The following is a 12500-nucleotide window of genomic DNA, read 5'->3' on the forward strand; positions in this document are numbered from 1 at the left end:
TGAAACGAGCAAAAAGCAGTGGCAGAGTTTATTTGAAAAAGAAAAAGTGAAGAGTAAGAGAGAAATGCCCTGCAGAGTCAGCTTGGGCAGAGTAAAAGAGGAAAAAGCAAGGTAAAAGAACACCCTGGAAGACAGCGCAGACCACTGTGAGGAAAGCCAGGACAGCAAGCCCTTCTGGGGTCTATGGCCTTTTATACTGTCCAAATTTCGAGAAAGCCCCCGTGGGAACTTCTCCATTCGGGTCCTGAGAGGCGGTGCTGGGATCCCAGGCCTTAGCCTGATTTGGGGTCCAAACCGGCTGGAGTTCTCGCGAGAAGTCCGAGTTCAGGGCCTTGGGACCTGTTCTGCGCGTGTCTCTGGGATCTTGTAGTTAACCAGTCGCGCCTACTTCCCCAGCCAGTTTTTCCACGCTCTAATCTCCTAGGTCAGAACTAGAGTGAAACCCTGTGTCAAAAAAATGGGCAGAGGGCCGGGGATTTAGTTTAGTGGTTCCACCGCCTGCCTCTCAAGCTAAGGACCCGAGTTCAATCCCCGGTACCAAAAAAAAAAAAAAAAAAAAAAAAGGGCACGGGGCCTAGGATTTAGCTCAGTAGTTCCGTCGCTTGCCTTGCAAGCTCAAGGACCCGAGTTCGATCCCCGGTACCAAAAAAAAAAAAAAAAAAAAGGCAGGTAGAGGTAGAAGGATCACAGGTTCGAGGCCAGGCAGGGCAATTTAGTGAGACAGTCTGAAAGTTTTAAAAAAGAAAGGGCAGGGCCAGGGATATAGCTCAGTGGTTCCGCCGCCTGCCTCGCAAGCGCAAGGTCCCGAGTTCAATCCCCGGTAAAGGGCAAACAATGTGATTCAATGGTAGAGTACTGGCCTAGCATGCATAGTAAAGCCTTTGGTTCAATCCCCAGTACTGCAAAATAAAATCAAGTAAGTCTGGAGGAGGCTACCGTAGTTGGATCCCTGACAAAAGCCCGAGACAGTGACAAGCAGCCTTGAGGCTAGGTTGCTGCCTAAATCCTCCATTTCCATTTCCGGCCTTCCTCCCCAGGGCTGTGTGGCTCTGGCTGAGGATACAGTGAATTCAGATGGGTGGAGCGGGTCCCAGAAGAGGGTCGCTTCCCTGAAGAACGCCCAGCATCACAAGCGCTGCCCCTTCCCGGTCCTGCTGCTCCTCCTCTGGCCCCATCAAAGAAGAAGGAAATCCCAGAGACCCAGGCGGTCCCAGAGACGCGCTGTCAGTGGCGTTTTCTCCTCCTCAGCGCGTGGTGACTGGGGCCGCTGGCCAGGGGAAGATCTGGGGACAAGAAATGGGACAGCGCTCAAAGCGGGCACTATTTGGCATGGCGGGTGGGGATGTTTACGGTCGGAGAGATGAGGACCTTGAGAAGCTCTGGGGCCCCGGGAGATTTTACATCCACGGAGGACCGCTGAACTCTTTGGGCCAGGAGTAACATACTCTGATTTAGGGTTTGGGCTTCGTTTTGTGGCACTGGGGATTGAACCCAGGACATTCACACTGAGCTATTCATCCGCAGCCCATTTTTTATGTTTAATTTTGAGACAAGGTCTTGTTATGTCACTAAGTTGCCTACACTGGGCTGGAACTTGGGGATTCTCCTGCCTCAGCCTCCCAGAGTGCAGGAATCATAGGCATGCACTACCATGCCTGGCTTGATTTGGGTTTCTTTTTTAAGAAGATCCCTTTAGCTGGGATGGGGTGTAGACTAGTGGTACAGTACTTGCTTAGCATGCACGAAGCCCTAGATTCAACCTCTAGCACCCACTCCCTCCCCCCCCAAAAAAGAAAAGAAAAAAGACCCACCTAGCTGTTTCGTGGGTTGGGCAGACCCAATAGCTACTCCCAACTTTCCTTTGCTTGCTGCCCTGGTCTACTGTTAATGTCTTCAAGAGTTCTACCTAACCTCTCTTCCAGCCGGTTTAAAGTTTCTAATATTTAGATCTTGATCCATTTCAATTTGAGTTTAGTGCATGGTGAGAGATATAGGTCTAGTTTTAATCTTTGGCAAGTTGAAACCCAATTTCTCCAGCACTAGTTATTAAAGAGGCTATCTTTCCTCCAATGAGGGTGGTTGGATCCCTTGTTGAAGATGAGGTGGCTGAGTGTGTCTGGAGTTGTTTCTGCAGCTTCTGATCTGTTCCACTGATCCTGGGGTTTCTTTGCGAGAACCATGCTGTTTTTATCACAGTAGCTTTGCAATATAGTTCCAAGTTGGGGATTGTGATACCCCCTACCTTCCCTGGTCTCTGTTGAGCTTGAGGTGGGCCTTTGAGATGGAGAGAGGGAGGACTTCCAAGAAATCTCTTTCGTGTTCAGGGGGACAGAGTTGACTGGTGTGGCTCTCCCCTCTCCTGCCTGACATGCAGATGTGATAGCCGGAGCACAGCAGCCTTCTTGCAACCAGCAGGTGCTGGGAGAAGGCTGCATGTGAGAGTCAAGGCTGCCCTGGCTATTCATCAGCACCCCAAGACTTGGACTCCTGCCAGTTGCCAGACTACTAGGTGAGCAAAGCACCCCCTGTAAATTACTGTAGATTGGGTTGTGTGCTACTTGCAGCTAAATATTTCCCAGCAGCCACAGTGGACAGAGCAGAGGGGCAGATGACACAAAGGCAGCTCTGACCACTGAGGTTGCCTCCCCACAGGTCTCTCCAATTCGTCTTATTTGGTCTAATTTGTCTTCCACACCATCACACTCGTGAGCTCCTTGTGACTTAAGACCCTTCACAGGCTCTCTATTGCCTACACAGAAACGCCTAACCTCCTTTGTCCAGGACACCGAACCTTCAGTGATCTGCCCACCTGCTGTCTGCTGTCTCCTCTCACCCTGTCCCAGCCACCATCCATCCCATAGGTCCAGTCCAACAACTCTAAGAGGTAAGTGATGTAGCCAAGGCCACACAGCTGCTAAGCGATGGATTCAGATTTAAACTCTGGTTTGTAAAATTAGACTTCACTACTCTCACCTGCAAGTCTGAAGGCAGGTAACTGGGAGCTGTCAAGTCCTCAAAGCTGCCCTCGAGGGCCCCACGATCTCGCCTTCTGTTTTTCGGGCCACGTTAGAGGACTGGTTTCCAACCTTGCCCTGTTACTTAAGGCGGCTGCTCGGCTCTAGGTCCGAATCAGAAAGAAGAGGAAGGCCACACCAACTCCATCTGTTCACCCCTCTCTCTCTCCCTCTTTCGAAAACAAAAGCTTCCCTAGAATCTGGAGCTGTTAGGGAGGTCATGAGGAAGAGCTGTCACCAGGCAGGGTGAGACCTGCTGGGGACTCTGACCAGACCTGCCTGGAAAACCCTTTCCAGCCAGTCCACGCCTGTGTCCCTCCATCCTCCCACTGCGGCACCCACTTCATGGCAGGTGTGCAGCCGTGACGTAGCCACCCACTCAGTTACGCGTGCGTTCATTCCCTCCATGAAGGCGAGCACTTGGTCTAGGCCATTCACCGCTGGGAGCAAGCATTTCACTGGTGAACAAGTTGGATTTTTAATTTGCTTCCCACCCTCGTGAAGCTTTCATTCTAACAGGTGAGACATCCAGACAGGTAAAGGTATGGGAGGAAAGAAATCCCCTCTCCAGACCCTAAATGACCGCGCAGTGGGAGGTCTACCTCCTTCCCCAGGACCTGGCACAGAACTTCACACAAAGTAGAAGCCCTACAACCACGTGTTAAATATAGTCCTTCTCGGGGAGGCTTTGAGATGTATTTAAATGTATGCATTTTAAGAGAGACGCTATCTTATTTCCACCAGGAGCCCCCAGGAACAAGCTCTGTCAGCAAAGTTGCCCCAAGCACTCTGCACCCTGCAGCTGCTTCATCCTCCCTACCCTCAGGCTATGGCTCTGCTCCCGCTCCGGGGAGAAGGCCCAGGCTTGCCTGAGATAAAGCTCCACACCAGAGGGCCTCCTCGGATGTGTCTTTTTGCTGAAGGCTTTGTTTGGATTTTCTAAACAAAGCTATCTCACTGTCAGTGCCAGCCCTGCCAAAGTGTGATTCTGAAAGCACTTAAAATAACTCCTTGGGTCCTTAGGCCACAGCTGCTTAGGCGTAGCTTTAATGGTCCTTTAAATGCCCTGTTTTGTTGCCCTTTCTACTACTTCAGGTGACCGCAGCTGCAAACAAGGCAGGCAGAGACAAGGGAAATAAAAATAATACAACCCCGGCTTTGGTCCGTGCTTCTGTTGCTATGGTGATGTTGACAAATGACACACAGGTGATCGTGGAAGTAGCGGACGGTGAAGGCCAGAGCGGGAAGGGACAGGAAAGATCCTCAAGCCTCCCTGACAGGACTTCACTGAGGCCACCTGGCCCACTCCCCTGCCTCTTAGTGGAAAACCAAATGGATGAGCAGCTTGTTCCTAAAAGTCCCCAAAGGCAAAGTCCACTGTCTCCGAGTCACCGTGAGGCTGGCCTTTCCCAGTATGCATGACCCTGAGTGGCTTTCCAGTGTCCAAGCTCACTCTCCGCATCCTGCAGCCCAACCCCCTTCCTCTCGCTTCTGTGGAAACAAAAGTGACACCTGACACTCAGTTCCATCCATGATGAAGTGTGAACTTGCTTGTTTCTGCCCCTTCGTGACCAGCTGTACCCTCAGCGTCCCCACTGCTTTCTGCCCCAGGCCTGGTTCTGGGAGTGGCTGCAGTGGGAACGGCCCCTGCCACCCGGGCCTCTGGCCGCCAGCCAGGTACGAGACAGCCCAGAGTGTCCTCCTCCTCCCCCGTGAGATAAGGCACGGCCAGCAAGAAGGTCTGCTTTTAATGAGGATCTCTAAAAGCCTGTCACAGCAGACAGAACCCAAAGTAGCCTGGAAACCCACGCTGATGGCAGCTGGGCTCTCCTGCTTCCAGATGACCCTGCGAAACATAAACGGATCCGCTAAATTAGGAGGGTGGCCTTTTCCACCTCGCATTAAAAAAAAAAAAAAAAAATTCCAGCCTTCAAAATGGTTTCGGGAATCTTCCTCCCCACACAGCACAGGATGCATCATGGTGCAGCCCAGTTCAAAGGTGAGGGACCGGAACCTGCGCTCCCAAGATGCACCCAGTGAAACTGCTGCAGCTGGACACCGAGGTCCCGGGAAAGACTGTCAGCAGGAGCATCCACCCGCTCGGTGCTGAGGCCCCACCCTTCCCTGCCACCCACCATTCTGTTTCCATTTCTCCTAATCCAAGTCACCAGTCAGGAAGATCCCTGCCACTGCCATGCTATACAGTTTCTGAGCCTCTCTTCAGTCCCTAATCCCTCCAAACAGTGTCAGGAAACTTAAAGGCTTTCATGAAACTTCTCCTTGGCTTCATTTGCTTTCTTTCGCACCCCGGACCAATAAACTGGTACTTCTTTTTGCAGGAGTGAAGCCATGCCATGTGTAAGGGAAGTTGACACCCACCAGAGGCTGGGTTCCTTCTGATCTCTCCCAACAGCTGAGCATGGTGATTTTGATAATTAAGTCACTTTCTTGTCTTTAATTAGCTGCATGTGAATCTTGTTGGGAAGTCTTGGATCCGTGAAATAGTCTAGGATAAAAGTCAAAAAGAAGAAATCATCTATACTCAAGGGGGAAAGACTGAGAGGGAGACAGCTTACTCTGCTAAAAAATGAGGATGGCTTGGTCCTTGGATGGCTATGGGTGCCCTGCTTTAGTAGTCACATGGCCCCCACCAGAGTGGCTCAGGACAAGGGAGCTAACAGTCCCAGGAAGGGTCAACACAGGGCACTTCTCCTACACTGCTCCAGGCATTTGCCGGCTGCCTGATGACACACAGGGAGCCACTGGGTCTCCGAAATTCTCTGGATTTTCTGTTCTGGGCCCATTTCGGGCCCCAAATAAATGCTAACTATTATTCTTGTCTCCACTTGGCTTGCCAGCTCCTGCCTCGGAAGTACCGGGTAGCCCTCTCTGAGAGCCTCCGGAAGAGCCAGGCTCTGCAGGATGACGACAGAAAAGGGTTTTTATCCCACTGGCAGCGTGTGAGTCACAGGCAGCATCTGCTGTGGCAGCAGAGACAGACTCAGATTCTGCTGGGAGCAGTTTGAGGAGGCAAACAGCTCTCAGAGTTCACTGCACCCAAGAAATTGGCTGGCCCGGCACCTTCCCTCTAAATACCATTGACCTTGAGCCCTCTTGGGCAGCTGCATTCAGTAGAATCACTTGGGGAGCCTTTAAAACTATGGATGGGCTCAACCCAGACTAATTAAGTATAAATCTCTAGGGGTGGAGCCTGAGCACTGGAATTTTTAAAAAGCTCCCCAGGTGATTCTAACGTACAGCCAGGGGCAGAACCACTGTAAGATTCCCAGCAAAAGGGCTGCCATTGCATTCCTTTCTTCCTTTTGGATTCTCACAATTCTTAATCCTTTCCAGAGGAAGTTCTGCCTCGTTTCTTATCTGGCCTCATTTTGAGGAATCGACAGTGGAGCAAGGAAGCCTCTGAAACAGCTCCCCTTGGGGCTGGCAGGTGAAGGAGGACCCCAGACTGGGCAGCAGGAACACTGGCTGCTGTCCACATCTACGGCACCAACCACACCTGGCACGGATGCTGGCACGCTCACCTGCAGCAAATTCTAGCACGTTGTCCGGCCTTTTCAGGAACATCTCTCTGGAAAACATGAAGGGACAGGGTCAGAGGGGAAGTGGACTGTAAGGCGGGTGTGGCACATCCCTCCTGGAAGCCAGTAACCCAGGGGACCTTGGACGAAGACACTTCATGCATAATTTTTCTTCAACTCAGGATCTAAGGCAAAGAGCCAAACATTCTGAATGGCAATAAGCCTAGGCTGTTGCTCATTTCACAAAGCAGCTGTGCTTCACCCAGGTGAAGCTTGTCATTCCAAAAACTTTTATCATTATTATTTTATTATTTTGCAGTCTTGGCGCTTGAATCCAGGGCCTTTGCACTGAGCTACATCTCCAGACTTTCTTTCTCACTAAATTGCCTGGGCTGGGCTCACATTTATAATCCTCCTGCCTCACCCTCCCAAGGCTGGGATTCTAGGTGTGCACCACCCTGCCTATTTCGACAGAGCTAGGATCAAGCTCAGGGCAGGAAGCTAACGGGAAGAGCACACTGCATGGTCCCCAGGGGGCTCATGTGTGGTGAGACAGGCAAATCCACAATGTTGAGGCCGGTTAACCATGGATTCCCATGGCGGTGGGAGGGAATAAACAAAGCTGAAGACAGTGTCAGATGGTTATTGGCCCTGCACCATGATAACAGCCCAAGTCCCAGTGCCCTGGAAATGTCTTACATCCCCTCAAGTTTTATGGTTCATAAAATATGCTCACAAATATCATCTCACTTTACGGCATCTCTGTGAAATGGCAATTACTGTGTCCTCATTCTACATATGATGAAACCCAGCCTCCAAAAGGTTAATCATTTGCCCAAGTTCATAAAGACAGCAAATAAACCCAGGCACTATAATTCCAGCACTGGAGGCTGGGGCAGGAGGATTGCCTCGAGTTAGAGGCCAGCCCCAGATACCACCAAGCTACTGAGGCCTGGTTTCCATTAGACACAGAAGAGCATCCCCTGGTCGTCAGCACCGGTGCTTACAGCACAGTACACTGGAAGAACAAGGGGCCCTGTAAGCTGCTCAGCAATGTGAGGAAAGTACTTAACTTCTCTGAGACTGTCACACTTGTAAAATGCGAAGGATAATTTGGGTTGTCTGTTTCGTTTTTGTTTTGTCTTGCTAGGTAGCCTAGGCTGGCCTGGAACTCTTGATGTTGGGATTACAGATGTGCACCACCACACCCTGCATGCGTCTGTCTTTTGTAGAGTTGACACACACATGACAACCAGCTTGGGGCATTGGACCAGTGACAGAAGATTGAGAGGTGGTTACAACACAATGTGATGACGGCTCGGGTAGAGAAACAATCGGTGCCGAGAAACGGAGGCCATTATAATTATTTAAACCTTGCTGGTTTGACTATAGCCTAATAGTATTTGAGACCACTCTGTTGTTTTCATCCATTGCTGATCCATTTTTTTTTCTTTCTGAAGTTCTCTGCCTTTCAATGCATTAGATTTTTCCACTCAAGCAAATGCCAGGGTGAAATGCAGTGTGGGAAAGGAAAGACCATGCTGCAGCATACACTGGAAAACGGTCTTCTTTTGCTAAAGAAATAAGTACCTATCAACCCTTGGAGTTTTTCTACAATGTTCTCAGGTAGGGAAGAGGAAGATATGTGAATTTATTTATTTATTTTACTTATTTTGTTTTGTCTCACTATGTTACCCAGGCTGTCCTTAAACTCTCAGTGATCCTCCTGCCTCAGCCTCCTGAGTACTGGGCTTACAGGTGTGCACCACACCTGGCTCTTAATTTAATATTTTAAAACCCTACTAGTGATCTTGTTTAGCTCCTCTGGTTGAGAATAACGTTCCATATCCAGTGGCTGCTTGTGCGGTTTCTCAAAGCCAAATTCCCTCTTCCAAGGGTCATATTTATTTATCTTCACAGTTAAAGTGTATGAATATTAGTATTTTGAAGACTTTAGAGGCCAGATGTGGTGGCACACGTCTGTAATCCAAGCCTTGTGAGAGTCTACAACAGAAGGATTGCAGGTTCAAGTCCATCCTGGGCAAGTCAGCATCTTAGCAAGAACCTGTCTCAAAAAAAAAAAAAAAAATTAAAAAGGAGCCAGGCATAGTGGTGCACACCTGCAATCCCAGCTCTGGTAGGCTGAGGCAGGAGGATCACTGGGGGTTCAAAGCCAGCCTGGGATACATAGTGAGTTCAAGTTCAGCCTGAACTGCATAGCAAAACCCTGTCTCAAAAAACAAATAAAATAAAATAAAAGGTTAGGAATGTAGCTCAATGTGAAGGCCCTGAGTTCAATCCCCAGTGCCACAAAAACAGACACACACACACACACACACACACACACACACGCAAACAGAAAAGAATTTAGAGATAACTGAAGGAAATCTCTAAGAGATCGTTTAAGAAAACCTCAGCATCACAAATCCAAGTGTTAGAAAAATTTTGATTTTAGGATTTTTTCTAATTTTTAAGAGGTTAGAAGCAACAGGGGGCGTTTCAAGAAAGGACACTCATATTCATCTACCCCCAGCAAGATTTGGTAAAACTGTTCAGCAGCTGTCCAAGGTCAGTCCGAAAAACACCTACCTGAAGAAGCCGCTGAGGAGCAACTTCACTTCCTTGCGGGTCCTTAGGTACTTTTCATTAGCAATGCGCGTCTGGATCTGGGGGCAAGAGCAAAAGGTCCCGACGCGGGTCGCCCCTGGAGGTGCGACGGGCTGAGAGAAACGACCTGCGCGTTTCTTAACCTCGTCTTTCCCGGGGTGCCGAACCCTTCAGCCGCCCCTCTTCGTTCCACTTCTCTCCTGGCGCCTCCGGCTCAGACTTAGGGGCCTTCACCGAAGTTCTTGGTACCTAACCTGATTTACCTGGCAGTAACTTCGGCCCGTTTCTCCCGCCGTATTCCTGCTTTAATTCTTCCCGCACTTTTAGACGCCCCGAGCTCGGCTCTGGGGCCGGAAGCTCGGAGATCCGCCAGGGGTCTCCCCGGAGCCCCCCCCCTGGATCGGGCACAGGCCTTCTGTCTGGGGATCCTGTCCTGGGAGCAACATTGAGAGAGGCGGGCGTGGGGAGCACCGGCTCACGCACCTTGAAGTTCCGCAGCCTCTCCAGCTGCGCGGGGCTCAGGAGCCCGGGGTCGCGTCCCGGAGGCGGATCCTGTGGCGTCGCCATCTTGCCGCGGTCGTCAAGGCGACGGGCCTCCCGCCAGTGAGGCCCCGCCCCCGTCCCGCCCCCGCCCTCTCCTTGCAAGCCGGAGAGGCCTAGAAAGCAAAGTGGGGTCCGCTCTGCAGCTGAGACGTCAACTTGGATCTAGATTTGGGGTTGATTTCCCAATTTAATGTATATGCAGTGAACCTTTCTTATTGGCCGTACCTAACCTCAAACAGTATTTTTTCTTAGCCCTAGACTAGAACAAAACAGGAAGAAGTTTCCTAAGGCAGCCTCTCCCGGAAGCTGGCTCCCTACCTGGCCAGATGTTGGAGGAAACCTGGAACTGGGGAAACCGAATCTAGGCTTCTTTCCTTCCCAATGGCCAGTAAGCCAACCTTCTGTCGTTCCTGGGATATTTCTCAGTGCGGACTTGGAGTCTTAACACGAAAGCACTCGGAGCACAGCCTCTGCAAAGCAACCGTCTCAGGATGCTGGAAAAGACCAGCGGAACATGAAACATAGAGCCAGAAAGCTGAAAATAGCGGCCTGGAAAGGCCAGGAGCCTGTCTGTCATTACACATGGAGCGCCACAGTAACACGCCCGGCAGAGGCTTCTGAGGAGATGAACAGAGAACCGAAAAGGGGGGCTGTCTTTCCAGATTTGTGAACAACTTCCCCAAGGAACAGGGAAATAGAGTGAGGAACAAGCTCAGCATCAGCCACTGGGGCCAGGGGTCCCTCAGTGGTCGACCTCTATTTTTCTCAGCAAAGACTGAGAAATCAGGGAAAATGCTGGCAGTTCCCAGCTCAGGGAAAGAAGTCAATTCCCAGGAACCCCTTCCGGGTCCGGTCCGGAATCATTTTGGTTGGTCTGTTTTTCAGGAGAGAGAGTCAACAGAATGAGAGAGATAAGTGGCCATCTGTCAGAGGGTTATTTTTCTGACAGGACCAGACATTAAGCAGGCCTGTCTCTCCCCACACTCCGCCCCTCAAAGAAGCGAACGAGGAGGCTCCGGAGCTGCATGGGTCAGTGTGGTCCTATGTTGAAGACTTAGTGAAAAAGTATACAGTAACTCATTAATAACTTGGTATTGACTGGATGTTCACATAGTATTTTGGACATAGGTTAATGTATTATTAAAAGTTATGAGGGCCGGGGATTTAGCTCAGTGGTTCCTCTGCCGCCTGCCTCGAAAGCGCAAGGTCCCGAGTTCGATCTCCGGTACACACACACACACATACACAAAGTAATGTTACTTTTTTAATGGGTATTGGAGATTTTAAAGTTATATATATATTTATGTGAGACACCATTGGAGTCCGGACCTACAGATGTATTCACACACTTGTGTGCATGCATAACTCTCTCCATCCTGTCACCCCTGCATAAAATAATTGACACCCTGCAGAACCTTCTGCAGGTATGTGATCTTGTGCTTTGAGAATCAGTCATGCTGTTCTTGATTGATTGTATCCTGTGGCCCAAATACCCACCTGTGAGAGAGGCTGCTTTTGTCTCCTTAGCAGATCTCTTTACTCACTATTGTGTGTTACACTGGGCTGCCTCACCTCCCTACTTGAGGTAGAAGCCACTTGAGGGCAGGAAGATTACCTAACTGGTTGTCTGCACACTCTCATACATTCTGCTGCGATGTCTTCATCTGTATTCAATCAGGGAAGCCAGTCATATCTGATGACTAGCCACCTCACCCACATGTGCCACCAACTTTTGCCCTTTCTGAAAAAATATACCAATTATCTGGCATTTCTCACTTTCTAGGGATCAGAGCTCTCTCTCTTCATAAAGTCAATAGTCTTTTTTATGTAGGGCAGCTTAGCTCTGAGTGCAGAGGAACACGGGGATGAGCTTGGGTTGGTGGCAGGGAAGGTATCTTGGAGGAATTAGGCTTTGAAGCCACATTTCCTCCTTAGAGAAACTCCCCCAATGGGCCCCTGAGGGACAGGGCCCCACAGTCATCCTCATGCATCTCCTCTCAGACTGGTACGTCCAATCTGGCAGCTCCTGAATGAGGGAAGGGAAGAAGTGGAGACATTTTTCTGCCTGCCACTGTCTCCCTAATTACTGACTGGGAGGAGGAGCGAGAGGAGTTCGTTGAAATTCATTTTCGTGAATGTTTAATATTTCAGTTAATGTGATTAGACTCAGGCCTGAATGAGCAGCAGGGCGGCAGATCTGCGGAGAAGGCACAGAGTAATGAGATCAAGCAGGCTGTGGGGTCCTCCCTTCTCTATTCTCAGAGGGTGAGATCTGTTCAGCATCTCCATAAACACAGATCAGATTAGAAAGCAAGAAAGGGGGGGGGGATGGGCCAGGAGAATGGAAAGTTACTTTGGAGAATAGGTTTGCACTTTCAGACTCTCCGGTACTGCCAGCTTCATCTTCTGAACACATACCACGAAGTCTTTCTCCACTTTCCTCTCCTCACCATCTTAGCAGACCTATTGGGAGGACCTGGGACCTATGCGATGCAGTCCACTCAGGACTACACACACACACACACACACACACACACACACACACACGCATGCGCACACACACACACCTGCCAGGGTGTGGCTCTGGGCCACAGAAGCCCGGCTAAGGAAAGATGGCAGGTGGTCAACAGAAGCAAGCAGTGGGAAGGAAGACTGTTTCCTTCAGGCTTAACTGAAGCTGGAAGAGGAAGAAAGGCCGGGCTTGGTGCTGGCCCCATTCCTGAGAGGGATGTTGATGTGGGAGTTCCATGTGTGGACTCAGCAGCCAGGCTGCCTGGGCTCCAATCACAGCCAGATT

At 50.2% G+C, this 12500-nt stretch overlaps 1 protein-coding gene across 2 annotated transcripts; it reads right to left on the reverse strand.

The window, feature by feature from the left end:
• On the reverse strand, positions 1–9749 carry Riiad1 (regulatory subunit of type II PKA R-subunit domain containing 1). 2 transcript variants are annotated; one of them, XM_013075450.3, is made up of 5 exons: positions 9644–9749; positions 9143–9219; positions 6557–6603; positions 5394–5520; positions 1–1283 (listed from the first exon to the last, which is right to left on the reverse strand). In XM_013075450.3, exons 1-4 carry the CDS (start codon positions 9725–9727, stop codon positions 5450–5452), a joined length of 279 nt encoding a protein of 92 aa, XP_012930904.1. In that variant the 5' UTR covers positions 9728–9749; the 3' UTR covers positions 1–1283; positions 5394–5449. The 2 variants fall into 2 exon arrangements, with proteins under 2 accessions (XP_012930904.1, XP_004854151.1); XM_004854094.4 differs by lacking the exon at positions 1–1283 and adding an exon at positions 4748–4860.
• Between the last annotated feature and the right edge of the window lie 2751 nt (positions 9750–12500).

Source organism: Heterocephalus glaber, unplaced genomic scaffold (genome assembly GCF_053883595.1).
Source record: "Heterocephalus glaber isolate CG9 unplaced genomic scaffold, H.glaber_assembly_v1.0 deba00001795, whole genome shotgun sequence".
Lineage (NCBI taxonomy): Eukaryota > Metazoa > Chordata > Mammalia > Rodentia > Bathyergidae > Heterocephalus > Heterocephalus glaber.

Coding starts and splice junctions, on each gene's coding strand:
- Riiad1 (XM_013075450.3), bottom strand. CDS start 9,727: ATGGCGACGCCACAGGATCCGCCTCCGGGACGCGACCCCGGGCTCCTG. Junction 9,220..9,643: donor AGAGGCTGCGGAACTTCAAG/GTGCGTGAGCCG, acceptor TCTTGCCCCCAG/ATCCAGACGCGCATTGCTAA. Junction 5,521..6,556: donor CGTGCTAGAATTTGCTGCAG/GTGAGCGTGCCA, acceptor CTTTTATCCTAG/ACTATTTCACGGATCCAAGA.